Genomic DNA, 17269 nt, shown 5'->3' on the forward strand with positions numbered 1-17269 from the left:
AAAAAAAGAAGAAGAAAAGGACAAAAAGAATTGTTTTCTCTGATTGCAGTTTAGGTTTGCTCTCTGTGCAGAGGGATTTTTCTATGTTTGACATGTTAGTGGACCTGAACGCCTCATCAGCTTTACGACACCTGAAGCTGGAAACCAACGGAGATGAATTCAACGTAACGTTAGAAAGCCAAAACCTCATCTTGACTCATGCAACTCCTCTGAAGATAGTGCATCATTGAAGCTCTTATCTTTTCAAGAGGTTGGAACATTCTAATTGTAAAGCTTAAATTCACACAACAGAAAAGCCATGAATGAAGTGAAGACAGAAAACCAATTCTTTACATTGGATCTGTGAGGAGTCTCATTCAGGAGAACAGAAAATGATTTAATGACTTAACCTGAACATTACAGAACTTTACAAGTAAAGCAAAGTTTGTTTTCTGTGAACTTGGCTGTCAGTCCATCTGTTCTGGGCTACAAAGAAGTGAAGATGAAAACATCCGTCCACAAAACCACACTTTCTCTGAGAGTGACCTTGACCTTGACCTTGGGTGATTGGTGTGTTCTCCGCTCTGAATTTTGGCTTAGGTGCTACAGAAAAACTCAGGCAATGCATTCATAATATCGCACTTCAGTTTTCTGTCGTTGCACTAGGGTTTTCTCTGATGTTTTTAATCTTCATGGAAAAGTATGTATGGCTATTTTTGAAGCATTCAATATTCAAATAAATTCTTCTTTTGGTATTAGTCATTTAAAAAAAAGTGTTTTTTTCTGAGAATGTAAACACAAGCACACATCCTGTCCGTTTCTCAAACCAAGAAAGAGGAAGTCCTCTCAAGCCATCTTCATGCTCACACCACTCAGCACCAGAGTTTAGTCAGGCCTGAAGTTTGAACATTCAGCTTCAGTGAGGAAGGAGGTAAAAAGACAGCAGGAAGCACGAGACCGGCTTACAGTAAAAAACGCTGAGCATCGGGTACAGGACATAAGATGGGACCTAAATACAGTTTTTGTTCAGACAGAAGCAACAAAGTGCACAATTATTTGTTCTGTATAGGCTCAAACAGTTGAAAACATTAATACCACACATAAACATTAATGCATAAAAACACAAATCACACATTTTTAGGGTGTTTGGTCATCAATCTTTACATACAATTTATTTAGCCATTTTACACAGATAATGCATGAATTTTGTAGACTTTCTACACACAGATAATGCATGAATTTACTAGACTCGTATTACGGGGAAGTCAAACTCAGTCGCACAGGGGGCCTGAATTAAACAGACAGGAACATTAATCCAGAATCAAGTTTAAATCAACCTTAAGTAACGTATAATATTTTGCTCTCCATAAAAATACATTCCGTCAAAATTATACAAACATGAACATGCTGCACAACAAAACAAAAAAGCCTGGAAATATTAATAAGAAATGACTAATCATCTCTTTCCATTTTTTATCATTTTTTAGAGCTGGACTCCTGCATCATTTTTAACAATAAGGTTATTTCTTGGTGTGTGACGTCCTGTGTGTGTCTTTGTGAAACATACCAAAGGGATTGGATCTAAATAAAAAATTGTTGTGAATATCATTTTTAGGTTTTAAAAAAACATTAAAAACTAAATCATAGAACTCATCAGTGGGATTACTCAAAAAAATATTTGGCATTTCCCTAATTTTGTGCAACACCAACAGTAGAAATCCTCCGAAAAACCTCAATCCATTCATAAAAAATTAGGTTTTTCTTCTGCCTAATTCCCTTTCATGTGGCTGTTTTACGTTGTTTTACTCTTAGTTATTTCATCCTGTTGTGTTTACTTCTTTCTTTTTTTTTTCTGCACCATAAGTGTGGAGAGGGGAGAGGATGAAGAGATGGGTGCGATGTTCGGTGCCAGATGTGTTAAAAGAAAACCACAAAGTGCTGTCTGTGTTGGGCATGTCAAAATAAAACCTGAAAATGTGTTACATTGTGAGCATGTTATTGGAAGTTCCTAACCTGGAAAATGCCACCCCCTGTATAGTACCACCCTGGGTGACCGCCCACCTTGCCCATATCAATGGAGAAATTCTTCTCTGCATTTTGAGGGGGGTGTGAGCTGCAGACTAGCCATGCTCGAGGGGCAACAGCTGGCTGGGGAGAGTGGGGGTTGATCCGCCAACCCTCCGGTTGTTGGCTGACCTGCTCTACTGCCACCCTAAACTTAACTAAACTAAACTAAACTAAACTAAACTAAACTAAACTAAACTAAACTAAACTAAACTAAACTAAACTAAACTAAACTAAACTAAACTAAACTACACCACGCTGGACATTCCTGCCCTTAGACTTTCCTTCTCAGTTCATATTAGAGTTTTCTCATGAAAGTGTGTGGACAAAGGTGGAGTTTCCCTTGTCACATTGTTTCCTGTTGTGTTTTTTTTTTCTGTGGGTGGGGGTCACTATCACTTTATTGGCGACCCCCCCCCCCCCCCCCCCCACTGCAGTGGATGGTTACCTTGTGTAATTTGAAAGTGACCTTAAAGGGGGATTACTGCTTTAATTTCTTACATTTATGTGTTATTTTTTGCAGATTTAACAATAGGCCTTACGTCCTACATCTTCTTTGGACCCCTGAAAATTGATTTCAAGGCTGTCATTGTTTATTCAATTAAAAAAATTTTTTTTTAGACAAACGTTGTCAGGCGTCGGGGTCGTCCCCGCGCACCTGCGTGAGGATCCGGTCTCGCACACCTGTTCAGCATCCAATCAGGGACCCTATTTTAGTCCATCTGGCCCTCCAGCCATTGTCGGTTCGTCTGCTCTAATGAAGGACTCGCCGATCCAAGCCAAAGCCAACACTAAAGCCTACGCCAAAGCCCTCGCCAAGGCCAAAGCCAAAGTCTATGTTAAAGCCTACGCCGAAACCCAAGCCAAATCCAAAGCCAAGCCAAGTCAAGCCAAAGCCAACGTCCACACCAAAGCCACCAGATCCGAAGCCACAAGAACCCAAGCCTCCAGACCTAAATCTCGCAAGAAACTCAGAATCCTCCTCCAAAGAACAAAACACCCAAAGAACCAAGACCAACACCAAAAAATCCAACGCCCAACACCATCTGTTTCATCCAACAATAAAACTCACTAAATCAAACCAAGTCCTCGTCTGCCTTTTTGGGTCCAGCAGCTCCAAACCTAACAAACGTGAGACCAACTCTTAAAAATGTGGGATTATAAATAAACAGTATTAGGATTATTGGATTTCTGTTCTACAGAATAATGGGGTGCCGGTTGAAATAATTAACCATATGAAAATTACGTGTCAATTTTACCACAGTGAGACATTCTTTTTCCAAATGAGCTGCCTTAATAACCCCTTTTGTCAGTATTTATCACAAATTAAAGCATTATCTGTGACTTGAGGGAATAAACCTTTAGCTGTAAATACAAATCTCTAATTTAAAGTTACACGAAAATAATATAAATGTTAATTCTAATTCTAAGGGTGTATTTAGACTGAATGTAAACCTAAATGTTAAGTCTAAATGTTACGTAAGTGATAATTCCAGATGGAGTGTGCATCATCAAAACTTATCGCAGAAGCCTGAAAACCGTCCTCTGCTTTTGACCCGGACGGTTGCTTCCGTGAAGCAATAATAATGGTAATAATGGCAATAGTTATAATATTAGCCATATTAAATAATAATGACACTCACCTAAAAAATGAGTTTATGTTATGATAAATACTGACAAAGTGGGAAATAAATGCATCGAACATGGAAAGAAAATGTCTACATGTGATGAAATTGTAAAGTCATTTTCACGAGGTGAATTTTTACATTCGGCGCCCCATAGAAAATGTTCACTATACATTTGTCATTCAGCCTTTTTCGGCTTTTCTTCTGAGAATCTGAACACGTGTTTCCTGTGGTTTCTTCACTCTTCAGGACTGACCTCCAAGCACTCTTTATGTCTTGCTCAAATAAAACGCAGAGTCTCTGTCAGAGTCTGAGCAGTTGACAGGAAGCAGAAGCTGAGGTGGATGTGCCGCTCTTCAGTCTGCGTTTGCCATGGCGTCTGCTCTGCCGGAGTGCTACCATGGTCCCTTAAGCAAGGCAGAGTGTGAGGAGCTGCTGGCCAAGAAGAACAAGGATGGAGCGTACCTGATCCGAGACAGCGAGACCATCCAGGGAGCCATGTGCCTGTGTGTGTTGTGAGTACTGATTCATCACAAACGGGCTGAGGATGTCGAACCTGCTGCCCTGAGCAAAGCAGAGCTGTCGTGATCAAACACAACTGTGGATCGGTTCAAAAACCCGTCTGATTCTTGAACTTTGCTGATGCAGAGACAGCGAGAAAGAGGTCGACGGCGCTAAGGGCCTTTGCTCTCATCCGTCCACCAAACCTGCACCGCTGCAGTAAAAAAAACCACAATCTGAACTACACGAGGGGTCCATCATCAGCTCCCTCAAACCCTGAACAGACAAACCTCTGACTCTGCAAAGTCTCAGATGGGAGGTGAAGCTGGAATATCATTGTTTGTAGATAAAAGTAAAATCTTTGTGAACTTTCCAAGATGTCACAAACTTTTTTTTAAACAAAAACCTCATCTCAAACCACAACTCTTCTTTAACCTTGAAGCTTCCACATCACAACAGTTCATGTGTTTAAAAACAGCTTCTGCACATCCACACAAAAACAAGGAAATGCTCTTAGAATCTTCTGAAAAGGAATTGAATCTCAAATTTCATGGTTGATTGAAACCCCAAAATAATCAATCAAGGATATGTGAAGCGTATTACATTCACTTAGAAAAAAAACAACAAAAAAAACAGGAAAATCTTCGTTCAAATATTTTCGGTGATTGTCGTTCTACTATTTTATAGAAGTACAAAAGCAAAGAACTCCAAACAGGCTGGGCTCTAACCTCATCTGCTCATGAAAGCTAGAAGATGAGTTGCAATTAAAAGTTGAAAAGACACAGAGTGTCCGTGTCACAGACATGATCCGTTTAGCTCATGCGTTCATCACGACATCACCCGTCTCCTTTGTTCTTCCCATATCTACGAACATAAACCAAAACGTTGGGGAAGTATTTAATATTGTCCAATATGATCTGCTTTATTCTGTTTGTGAGTCAAACTCAACAACGATATTGGGCACAAAGCAGCAAAGTCCCTGGATGACCTGCTGGACGCTCACGGTGTGGGTCTGTTGCAGTCTGTTTCCCCAAGGTATTTTTTAAAATGATTTTTGATATACTTTTTCTCTTTTTCAAGACTTTTTTTGTTTTTCTGTTTTTTTCCATTTTTAGAAAAAAATTATAATTTTCACTATAATCTTTTGTAATTTTTGTTATAATTTTTATTTATTTTCACCCTAATTTTTCTAATTTTCTTTTTTTCAGAATTCACTTTAATAGTTTTATCTTTTAGTACTAAAGCCAGGAGATGAGGACGCGTCTAAAACTTGCATTAATCAGAAAGAGTAATGTTGTAGACTTCTTAGGTTTTAACAATTAGGAGTTTTTGATATTATTTATGGAGAATTAATGAGAAACTGTTAATGTTCGTCTGGGGTGTTTTTGTGTACTTAGTTACGGTCCCTGCCTGCCTCTGCAGCTTCACATTAAGACAAACTGGTTGTAAGTCATTTACACAAATAAACAGTTCATACATCCAACGTTTGCTCTGTAAAATAAAGTCATTATGAAGAACACAACAGACCGGTGATGTCGTGACCAGCACATGAACTAAACCGTGTCCGTGTCACAGACGTGTGACACGGACAACTTTTAACTGCTGCTCATCTTCTAGTTTTCATTAGCAGATGAAGTCAGCTAGTTTGTAGTTCTTTGCTTTTGTAGTTCTCAAAAATATTGGAAAGAAAATCATGAAAAAATTAGAACAAAGATCACCCGTGTGTGTGTGTGTGTGTTTATTAATGCAACAGACTTTTGTATAAAGATGACAAAATTAAGTGAAAACTTTTGACACAGAGCGCCATTTTATTTCTTTTCTCAGTTTAGGTTTGCTCCAAAAGGCTTTTTAGTTGCGTCAAATTCAATATGTTTGATTTATTATCAAAGGAGTATTTGAAATGAAGCTATTCTTCAAAAACTCTAACCGAAGCAAAGGGCAGCAGGTGTTGTAGAAATACTCGAGGTTAACCCTTAACTTATTACATTTTTTAGTCAACCTGCAAGAGTCCAGGTTTGTTTTTGATTCACATTTAAATTTCACAGTAATATAGTTTGTTTTGATTTCTTTCCTGATGAAGATCTAAATGAGGGTTATTATTTTAGGAAAACTCTCCTGAAATTGTTTAACTTGACACAAAAACAGTTTTTACATCTTTCGAGCATTTGTTGCATTTTTCCTGATTAAGCTTCCTGAAATGTATTTTTTGTTGGTGGCAAAGATTAAAATGTCTAATCTGTACAGAAATCAGGTGGGGGTGAGGTGTTGCAGTGGTAGGGCAGTAGAGCTCCGATCGGAAGATTGTGGGTACGATTCCCGTCCTTGGGCAAGACACTGAACCCCACCTTGCCTCTGGTGGAAGGTTGGCTCCAGTGTTCGGCAGCGGAGCCCCCACCAGTGTATAAATGTGTGACTGGGTGAATGTGTCTGTAAAAAGCGCTTTGGGCCTTATAGGTAGAAAAGCTCTATATTTACCAGAAATCCTCCTAACTCAGCCCGACTGCACCCAGATGAGTGAGTGTTGGCGTGAACCCAAGAATAATGCAACAATACAATCAGCAGTTATACATTCATACAAAGACGTATCAAATTTAGGATAATTAGACATTAAATTAAAGATTCCTCCAAAGGGAGTGAAAGGAAGCAAATTTATATAATCCCACCCCAATTCTACCGTAACCATTTTTATTACATGATTCATCATGTAATTCATCATCTGGTAATGCCTTACCAGCACAGTTGGAAAACCTTTGTTTTCTGACATCTCTGTAATAATCTAATTTTTAGTTCATTAACTCTGTGTATGTTTTCTTTTGACCTAATTGAAAAATTAAATGATAAAGAAACAGATCACTTATTTGAAAGAAAAAAACGGACCTGCGGTAATTGGTAGCAGACAACCATGACTCCACGGTGGTGATGGGCGATACCACGCTTTTAAGATAGGATTCAACATTGATTACTGTTTTTATGAAATATTCAACACTAATACCGTCACAGATTGCGGGTGATTTCCTTTTGGTGAATTCTTTTTTCAAGCATCTCATTTATTATCGTAAAAACCAATGCCACCAAAACCTGACCGGGTAACAACGTTAATGTGTTAAAATGACAAAACTTTTCTATTTAAAATCCCCTACTCATGCCGGCGGCTCCTCTGGTCATGTGACTTATAATAGTGGAGGGTGTTTTTGGCGCAAAACACTTACGTAGTTCAGTTATGACCAAAAATATCTACAAATGATTCATGCACATTTGTTTTCTCATTAGCAATCGATTCTTTAATAGAGTAGTCGATACCAAAAGTGGTGATGTACGGGTATCTACATTACTTTCATTACTACCCATGGTAGATGAGTAAAGACTACTAAATTAGAATTTAATTTATAAAATGTGGGTCTGTGATGGACTGGCGAACAGGGTGTGCCAGGCCTTTGGCCAAAAGTATCTAGGATAGGCTCCAGCAACCGTGTGAGCCCAAAAGGGATTCACCAGATTCTGAAAATGGATGAATGGATTTTTGCGATTGTTAATATTTTTAATCTAAAGTATCCCTTGCAAAGTGCAATCAAGTACTCTCATTTTTGAACCATTGGCTTAGTCACTTATTAGCTAGTTTGTAAATTTCCAGTATTTGATTCTGCAAAATGCGGATTTAAAAAAAATGCTGATTGATTTTCCAAAAGTTTGAGAAGTTCCTCTGACGAGGATTTTGTGCACTCGTTGTAAAAGCACAGATAAAATCCACAGAGAGAAAAACGTTTGCGGGTGTCTGAACTGGTGTGAATGATGTGATGGAGCCAGTGACACCCCCAAAACAACAGGCCTCAATGTTTGTTTGTTGTTCCTCCAGACTGCTTATAGACTGTTTATAAGTATTCATTGTGTGTGGGCTCATGGGATGTATGTGTTAACGGAGGGGAGGGGGGGGGGGGGGGGGGGGGAAGGGTGGGTTGGCTTTTTATTGTAATATAGTGTGTTTTTGTTTTAAAGGGAAAGTGCTTCCAGCCATGAAAACAATTTTTATAAATAAAGTTTGATTTGATTATTAAACTAAACATTTTTAAAAAAAAGTTTTACTTTGAATTATTTTCTATTATACACAATATGCATATAATTTGCATTCATTACGTCTGATCTCATTTATTTTTAGCAATAAAATGTCTTTCTCACATTTACTAAGAAGTGTACATCTGTTGGTGAAGGCTAAGCTGTTTGAGTTTTTACTTAACTTAGTTCAGTATTATAAACGATTCAATACATTTCTATTTTTTCCTAATTCCATTTCTTTTTCTTGTTAGGTCCAGGTTTGAAATGTTTTTGAAAAATGTTTGTGTCAGTTTGTTTGTAAATGTGTGTGGTGTTTCTCTGCAGGAAACGGCGTGTGGTGCATACATACAGACTTTTCCAGACCCACTCAGGAAACTACACTCTCATGGTAAACACCACACGCACACAATCACACAGCAGTCAAACATTAGTCACAAAGGGTCAAACTCAAAGTCATCAATTATTTGGTCTAAGTCTGGAGTGAACATAAATTGAGAGGATAAGGAGCAGTTAGAAGTTTCTCCAGTTGTCAAAGTCGCTTTAAAATTAGTTTTGACTCTTGCTCTACTTGATCATGGAAAAGGATTTGTATTGAGTGATGAATGTGTGAGACGGTGGTGAGATGTGCTGTAGGTGTGGCAGAGGTAGTTCAACATGGAGGTGGGACACCACCAACGATCAGCTTTGAGCTCCTTCTTGTTTCTATGGTGATGGACAGACTGACAGATGAGGTCAGACAGGAATCTCTGTGAACCACGATGTTTGCAGATGACATGGTGATCTGTAGTGAAAGCAGGAAGCAGGTGGAGGAACACCTAGAGAGGTGGAGGTTTGCTCTGAATAGGAAAGGAATGAAGATCAGCTGCAGCAAGACAGACTATCTGTGTGGAAATGAGAGGAAATGAAGTGGAACAATGATGTTACATGGAGGTGGAGAGGGTGGAGGAACTCTAGAAAAGAGGTGAAGTGGAATCTGCACACGTGACGGGCAGTGAGGTTTGTGGCTTTGAGGCACAAACTTTTCTCTATTAAATGTGTTGCAAAATTCAAATAGAAATATCTAATTTGACAATGAAAATGGATTAACAGAAATGCTTTTTCATTTTCACAATGTAACTGCATCAACTGACTCAAAAAGAAAATTAAAAATCAATCCTCTAAAATGCTTTTTCGTTTTCTACGTCGACAACGCTAATTCAATGACATAAGTAAATATATAATGCAGAGAGGGGAATGCATTTTCATTTTCACATCGACCGTGAAAAAACTGTCAGTGTGGCGTTCCAGAGAAGGCTTTGGAGCGGGAACAGGACCGGCCAGCTGTTCCACGCGAGCAAAGCATGTCTCTGAGCAGAGCAGCCGGACTTGTAGCTCAGTGTTTGAGGGCAGGGGAGGGTGCTTTGTTGTGGTGTGCGCTCCGGAGGAGGCTTCGGGATGCTCTGCATGAGCGAGCTGGGAAAACCATGTCCCCAAGCAGAGGAGCGGCATTGGGACGGTTTTTGAATGCGGAAATGCCACTCCGCACAGTCCTGAAAAAACGTGTAAATAATCATGTGAAATTGTGTTTCCAGTCGAAAATAAAGGCTGATGTTATTCCCACATATTTACGTGCAGCCAAGATGCGCATTGCGGCATTGACCACATGGGTTTTAAGTTCATCAAGGGCTAAATGTTGTTGTTGGCATGTATTACCATAATCCTAACCCTTCTGGGTCCATGCGGCCAGTGCTTTATTTTTTTATGAGTGATCAGGCACTTAATAATAATCGTAGCAATAAGTAAAGCACATTTAGAAGATCATCTCCTGCTGTTTCGGCTGGTTTTGTTGTTGGAAGACAGCTGCAGCCTCCCTCAACGGCTCTAGCACAGATTTATCCAAGCTGAACTTTCCAACTTCTGACAACATTTCCCAACCTCTTGCTCCACTCTTCTTTTCTTGCTTTGTCCTTCTTTTTCTAGTGCCTAATATGCGCAGCAGTGACAGAAGAAGAAGAAGAAGAGTGAGAACTGTTTGTGAGAATCCATTTTGCATATTGATCTTTCCTTTTATTTTTGAGTCAACGAAAGCAGCTTCATTGCGAAATTATGAAAGCAATTCCGGTTTTGACTTTCATTTTGAATTATGAGACACATCTGCTTACATAATTTTCGAAGTCAGTCTGAGCAAAACATAAAATAACTGACTCCTGTTGAAAGAATTAAAAGGCCAGTTAGGCCTCTATGTAGACCTCCCACCTTTCATTTGATTTGATTTGACTGATTTATTTCAAGCATTAATTGTCACATGTACTTATCAAACTCATTACAGAAAAAGACACACTTAACCCTTGTGCTATCTTAGATGATCCCCCCCCCCCTTACATTGACGTGTTTTCCCTACCATGACAAAGGTGGATAAAGGTGGAAAGATTTCATGTAATCCATGGACACCAGTGAAGATCACAAATCATTGAAGAAAAAAGGTTCAGAGCACTGTCTAGTGGGTCTAGATGACCCAACTCCCAATGGTAAAGTGCCTAGGATAGCACAAGAACAGTACAATAAATATCTACTATTGTATTCTAATATATGTTTAGATTTATTTATGACTGAAACACTTTTTGAGACTTTAGTTTGTATGTGTCTGATGTGGCTTCCAACTTAGTTTTTCATCAATATTAACCCCCTAAGAATTAGATTTTTGGAATGAATTGGTAGATGTTCTGGAAATCAATGCAGGGAAGCAGATTGAGATGTTTGGACACATTGAGATGAGGATCAGTGATGATGTCTGTGAAAGGATGTTGAGGCTGGCGCCATGAGGAAGGAGGTCTAGACAGGGACCAAGGAGGAGGTTCATGGATGCAAAAAAATGGAAATGCAAATGTAGAAGAGAGAATTAGATGGAGGCAAATGATTAATTGTGGTGACGCCTGAATGGAGCAACTGGAAGACAAAGAAGAAAACAACACGATCTACGTGAAACAGCTTATTCAGGGGCAGAGAAAAGTGGCTTTATGCCAGGGGTGCTCACACTTTATTTTAGTAATGTGTTGCATATCTGTGAAAAGCTGCTTTAAACTGTTGCTAACCGGTGCAAATTGTGTGTACTTGTAAAGCACTTTTCTACCCTCCTCGAAGACCCAGAGCGCTTTACAGTCAACATCCCATTCAGCCATTGACACACTGATGGCAGCTCCGGTGGTGGAGCCACCATCGATCAAAATGGGAAGGGGGGGGTGGGACGTGGACTTCCGGTTCCGGACTTTGGGTTCTGGCTAATAAAGTCTAGGCTTCATCTTGTTGTCTGCAGCCTGGTGCTGACGTGGAGGAGGCCAATATCTGAAGGTTCTACGGCTTCATTTTAAACTAAAAAAATCCTATACGTCGTCAACAGCACGAGTCTTCATATTTGCATTATTACAGTTGTTTAGTGTTATAAACCAAAAAGTTCTTGATATCGCAGCTTTTACCTTTCTGGGAAAAAAATTTTTACTCTATGAATACAAAAAAAGTAATATAATAAAAAAATAATAATAAAAACACACTTTGCATAATTTTGACGCATCAAGCAATCAAACTGAGAACCGATTCAAACAAAACAATTGCAAGCTGTCAATGTAAATGCAAATGTGACATCCATCCTCCCATTTTACCAAAGATTCCACACTTTGAAGAATCAAAACCATGAAGTTCAGTCTGCAAAGTATAAATTAACATTAATTTGGACATCTTTTGATTGCTTCGAAAAGCAATTCCTCAAAGTCAATCATGTTGTCGGACGGATGCTCATAAGGCAAATTAATGAACAAATAAACAAATATTGAATATCTTCATGTTTGTTATGTTATCATGGCAGCATGTTGCTTAAGAAAACTGGAAACTCTTTAAAAGCTCAGCCTGAAATGTAGTAAGTTGTGAGGTTGCTGTCGGGAAACTTTTTTATAAAATTGGACTGAAGAAATACTGGTAAATACACACATACACACACACACGGAAAGACACACACACACACACAGTGGCAGACAGTAACATGGGGCCATCCCTTTGCAGAGGTTGTAGTCATTTTTTGTTTTTTAAATTCTTACCTATCAGGGTAAAATGCTCGTCGAATAACTTCTGCACTGGTCAACGTAAATGTCAAGAATCCAAATGTTTTGATAATCATTTCTAAACTGAAATCACATTTAAAGGTAGAACAATTGTTTTTTATAAACATTATTTTTACTAGGAAGAAACATTGAATTTATTGAATAGACTAATTTGTTTTTATTTGAGTGGCATCAAATAAGAACATTTTTCCTTTCCTATACTTTTCTGTCCCTTTTCTCATTCTTAACATTCTTTATCTTCTTACTGATTTTCTTGTATTCTATTCTTTTTGTCTTTCTCTCTGCTCATAGTGTTGTTGTTAACTGACATAGTAGGATATTTGTTTGGGATTTTTTCCCCTTTTTTATTTCATCAATAATATAATGACAATGATCATTTTTATTACCTCGTTTTTTAAAAATCTCTTTAACGACTTTTATTCTGCTGCCTGCTGTTAACGGAATATTCCATTGCTGCAGAAGGAAGGGGAGGATTTGATTTTGATTTGAAATGGTTTATTTCAAGCAATCAAATAGGAGTAATACACACAAAAGCAATATAATCATCAGTTATACATTCATACAGTAACTAATCAAACTTAGGATAATTAGACATAATTAATAAAAATTGCTTGAAAGGGAGTGGAAAGAAGCGAACTTATATAATCCCACCCCGTTATACTATAACCATTTTATTACATGATTTATCAATATCCGGTTCCTAGGTTTTATCAGACAGAATTAAGAATCATAAGGTATCAATAAAGCACGTGCCAAAGATGAAATTACTTAAGTACTACGTCAAAAATAACTTTAGAAATCAACATGGCAAATGCAGCATCTGAAATATATGCAAATTATGTTACTTTTAAAAGTCATTCATATGCTTTAAAACATAATACTATACCAGTAAAATAGACACAACACTGTTTCAGGAGTTATCATAGCAAAATTTCATCAAGTATCAAAAGTTAAAAACATGTGCAAAATTATGCTACATTAGGAAAGATTTTTGAATCATTTTATCAATTTTAGGAGCTAGTGAAGTAATATCATCAAAAGTCAATCAATTTAACAATTTTCAATAAGTGATTAATCATTTGTTTTACTTTTTTAATTTTTTTTTTCTTTTTTTTTTTATAATAAGGTAATGCTGTAAGGAAAAAAATTTAAAAGGGTCCACAATCTGTCGATTGTCCAAGGTTGGTATTTCTTCTTTTACTGATAACAGCTGATCTTCTGGGTTCAAAACAGTTAATAGTTCTCTTCGATATTATGTCTGCAGACATTAGATTCAGGTCCATATCCTTCTTCAGCTGATATCAGCTGCGGTGAAAGTTGAGGTCAAATTGTCTGCAGGTCAGAACTCTCTGCTGTTATTCAGGTGACGTCAGACTTATGGAGAAAGTGAAGATTCCAGGTGTCATATTTCTTGAAATTATTTGGCTCTTTGATTTATTACTCCACGTTGATTCAGACGACCGTGATCAAACACTTCTCAAAGTCCTTCATGGTGTTCACAACCATAACCTTGGTGCGGTCCTCTGGACCGAGCGGTTTGACAAATCCTGCAGCCTTTAACCCAAGTGTTCTCAATCTGCTTACGCTTCCTGAGAAGCCGTGCATGTTTTGAGATTTCAGCATTCCTCCTGGTCAGATGGTCGTTCAGATAAGCAGCCGAACCTTTCAGGTTTTTGCGTTGATTCATCAGAGCTAGCTTGTGTTTGTGATTCACAAACCTGATGAGGATCGCTGGTTTATCCGTCTCCTTTCTCCTGGGGAGCAGGTGGCAGGTCTCGATGGTATTGAGATCCAGGGAAATCCCTTTAGATGTGAGAAATGAATGTATTTGCTGTTCCAGCGACGCGTCGATCTCCGTATTAGCACTGCTAGCTACGCTAGCGCTAGCATTAGCAGTGCTAGCTCCTGCTGAATTCAGCTTCGCTCGAGGCTTGATTGGTACTCCAGTGAGAATGACATTATTCATCCTTACTTGCTGTTCCACATCGTCCAGTCTTTTCTCCAGAATCTCGACCCGGTTTTCTCCCTGCTCGTTTTGAGCCCGAAATCTTCGGAACTCTTCCATCATCTCCCAGAGTGGCGTTAGTTTAGCCGACACTTGATCCATAAAACTTTTCAGCGTTTCTTGAATAATGTCAAGAGATTTTTTGAGCTCTTCATATTCCTGGGGTTTCTTCGGGGGCATGGTCAGCTCTCTTTTTGGAGAAAATCAACTTCTTAAGTAATTTGAAGATAGTATCCGCAGAGAGCCGCGACCACGCGTCCTGCCTTAACCCCGGAACCGGAAGCAGCAGGATGAAACACAGGGACAGTTTTATGTCATTTTAGTGATTTGTTTTTATTTTTTTTATGAAGGAGTTAAATTATAATGGGTGTTGTAATTATTTTAGATAGTTGTTTTAAGTGTCCAGGCAATCACCCACCTTTACCTGCACACATACAAGGATTTAGCTTCCCGCCAAAACTGCATGACTGTGACCTTGAGTTTCCAGAAACTGGTATTGGAGAACTAGGATTTGGCATAATATCATGTTTCAATCTAACAAACTCGAAAACATTTTCCTAACAGTTGCTATGGAGAGCCATCTGCCTTGAGGTTCCCATTGTGCATCAAAGTGTGACTTCTGTTTCCTGGGTGAAGTGGATTGAATTCTGTGTGATCCTTCCTCAGACTGCATCAGGTGTGAATGAAACAACATTCAAGACTTTAGAAGATCTGATCCGTAATTATAAGAGAAAAAACCAGGGCTTGGTCATACACCTGAGGCACGCCGTCAAAAGGAAGACGGACTTGCTGATCCAGAGAGGGGTGCCCAATGTCCCTGAAAGACGATCGGCCAGTCATCCGCCCCAGAGGAAGATGGTTGCAGACGAAGACCAGCATGATTATGAGAGTAGGTCCAACACAAGTTTCTCTTTTATTCTCACCTTCAGATATTCTTTGACCCCCCCACCCCCTTTTTTTTCTTTTTAGATCTTGCTGATTCTGAATACGTAGAAGTCCTTCCCGATTGACTAAAAAAGAAAGCTGAAATCATTGGGAAGAAATGCAGATGCAAAAAGACAAGACATTTTTCTCCCACTCCTATCCTTGAAATGCCTGTTCAATGATTTCTGGATGATCCTCAAGCAAAGGACAAGAAGACGACACAGCACCTTAAAACGGATATTTTAAAGCTTTGAAAATGAACCAGCAAGTGTTTTCATGGGGAGGTTTGTCTGCTCTGACGCTCAGTGTGAGGAAAGAAAAAACAACAGACTTGACCTGAGCATGGACAACAAGCTCAAGATTTTTTAAAAACAATATTTTTACTGGTCACTTTTTTAATACAGTGCAGAGTTTGGGGGGATTTTGCTGTATTTTGGGCCAAAAGGAATAATTTTTAACAGTTTTTGGACAGAGTCTGCATGTTCTTCATGCGGAGGATCCTCCTGCTCCACCACAGAGCAGGAATATGCTGATTTGAAAGGACTTCATCTCTCTCTCTGTGGCAGACAGGAAGAAGTGAGTGCAGAAACACCAGGATCATTCGGATTCATTACAAAAATGTCAGTTCGTTCTCACTTTTGAGTTGAATTGCAGCCTGACCATGACAGTGACTTTCTGTCTGTTCCTCTGATGCTGGCTGCGGTTTCACTCGTGCAGTACAAAGACTCAGTGTAAAGACAGCTCTCCACTAGGAAGCTATTCATCACAGACTTTGTAGCTTAGAGATAAATGAAGAGTCTGTGCATAGTTATAGAAGTGAAAACGCAGATATAACCTTGGTGTGGGAAGTGCAAGGACATGCATGTGTAAAGTGAGATGCATTCACTTCTTGCTGAGGTACACTGTTAGTTACATGAAACCACATTAAAGAGTCTACAGCTGTCCTTTAACAAACATGTACATGCCTCCAAAAGCAAATGAAGACTAAAGCATCACACCGAACAAAGTATGCAACAATGCACAGCTTTTCTGCATTTTATAAGAATTAGTTTTGCTTTTTGATACAAGATGAAAACGTTGTTTGATTGTTTTTACTGTTTGACAGTCTGTCTGTGCTGCATGTTTGTTTTAACGCTGTAAAACCACAAATGTTTGCACAAGTTTGTGGGAGATCCTGTCGGGGCACAAAGTTATTTAAAAAAAAAAAGCTTTAAAAAAAAGAAGAAAAGGACAAAAAGGATTGTTTTTCCTCTGGATGCGGTTTAGGTTTGCTCTCTGTGCAGAGGGATTTTTCTATGTTTGACATGTTAGTGGACCTGAACGCCTCATCAGCTTTACAACACCTGAAGCTGGAAACCAAAGGAGATGAATTCAACGTAACGTCAGAAAGCCAAAACCTCATCTTGACTCATGCAACTCCTCTGAAGATAGTGCATCATTGAAGTTCTTATCTTTTCAAGAGGTTGGAACATTCTAATTGTAAAGCTTAAATTCACACAACAGAGGAGCCATGAAGTGAAGACAGAAAACCAATTCTTTACATTGGATCTCTGAACTTGGCTGTCAGTCCATCTGTTCTGGGCTACAAAGAAGTGAAGATGAAAACATCCGTCCACAAAACCACACTTTCTCTGAGAGTGACCTTGACCTTGACCTTGGGTGATTGGTGTGTTCTCCACTCTGAATTTTGGCTTAGGTGCTACAGAAAAACTCAGGCAATGCATTCATAATATCGCACTTCAGTTTTCTGTCGTTGCACTAGGGTTTTCTCTGATGTTTTTAATCTTCATGGAAAAGTATGTATGGCTATTTTTGAAGCATTCAATATTCAAATAAATTCTTCTTTTGGTATAAGTCATTTAAAAAAAGTGTTTCTTTTTTTTGAAAATGTAAACACAAGCACACATCCTGTCCGTTTCTCAAACCAAGAAAGAGGAAGTCCTCTCAAGCCATCATCATGCTCACACCACTCAGCACCAGAGTTTAGTCAGGCCTGAAGTTTGAACATTCAGCTTCAGTGAGGAAGGAGG

The 17269-nt window shown here is 38.8% G+C and overlaps 1 protein-coding gene across 1 annotated transcript; it reads left to right on the forward strand.

Annotated features, from left to right (window-relative positions):
• Positions 1 to 3917: 3917 nt before the first annotated feature.
• Positions 3918 to 17107, forward strand: si:ch73-264p11.1 (SH2 domain-containing protein 1B). Its single transcript, XM_011488614.4, has 4 exons — positions 3918 to 4183; positions 8544 to 8607; positions 14982 to 15204; positions 15285 to 17107. Exons 1-4 carry the CDS (start codon positions 4041 to 4043, stop codon positions 15323 to 15325), a joined length of 471 nt encoding a protein of 156 aa, XP_011486916.1. The 5' UTR covers positions 3918 to 4040; the 3' UTR covers positions 15326 to 17107.
• The last annotated feature ends 162 nt before the right edge of the window (positions 17108 to 17269 follow it).

The sequence above is a fragment of the Oryzias latipes genome, chromosome 20, assembly GCF_053564925.1.
Source record: "Oryzias latipes strain Hd-rR chromosome 20, Olatipes_Hd-rR_3.1".
NCBI lineage: Eukaryota > Metazoa > Chordata > Actinopteri > Beloniformes > Adrianichthyidae > Oryzias > Oryzias latipes.

Excerpts from the sequence above, each read along its gene's own strand:
- si:ch73-264p11.1 (XM_011488614.4), top strand. The coding sequence starts at position 4,041 with ATGGCGTCTGCTCTGCCGGAGTGCTACCATGGTCCCTTAAGCAAGGCA. Across the intron at positions 4,184-8,543 it reads GCCATGTGCCTGTGTGTGTT|GAAACGGCGTGTGGTGCATA; the intron begins GTGAGTACTGAT and ends GTTTCTCTGCAG. Across the intron at positions 8,608-14,981 it reads CAGGAAACTACACTCTCATG|ACTGCATCAGGTGTGAATGA; the intron begins GTAAACACCACA and ends ATCCTTCCTCAG.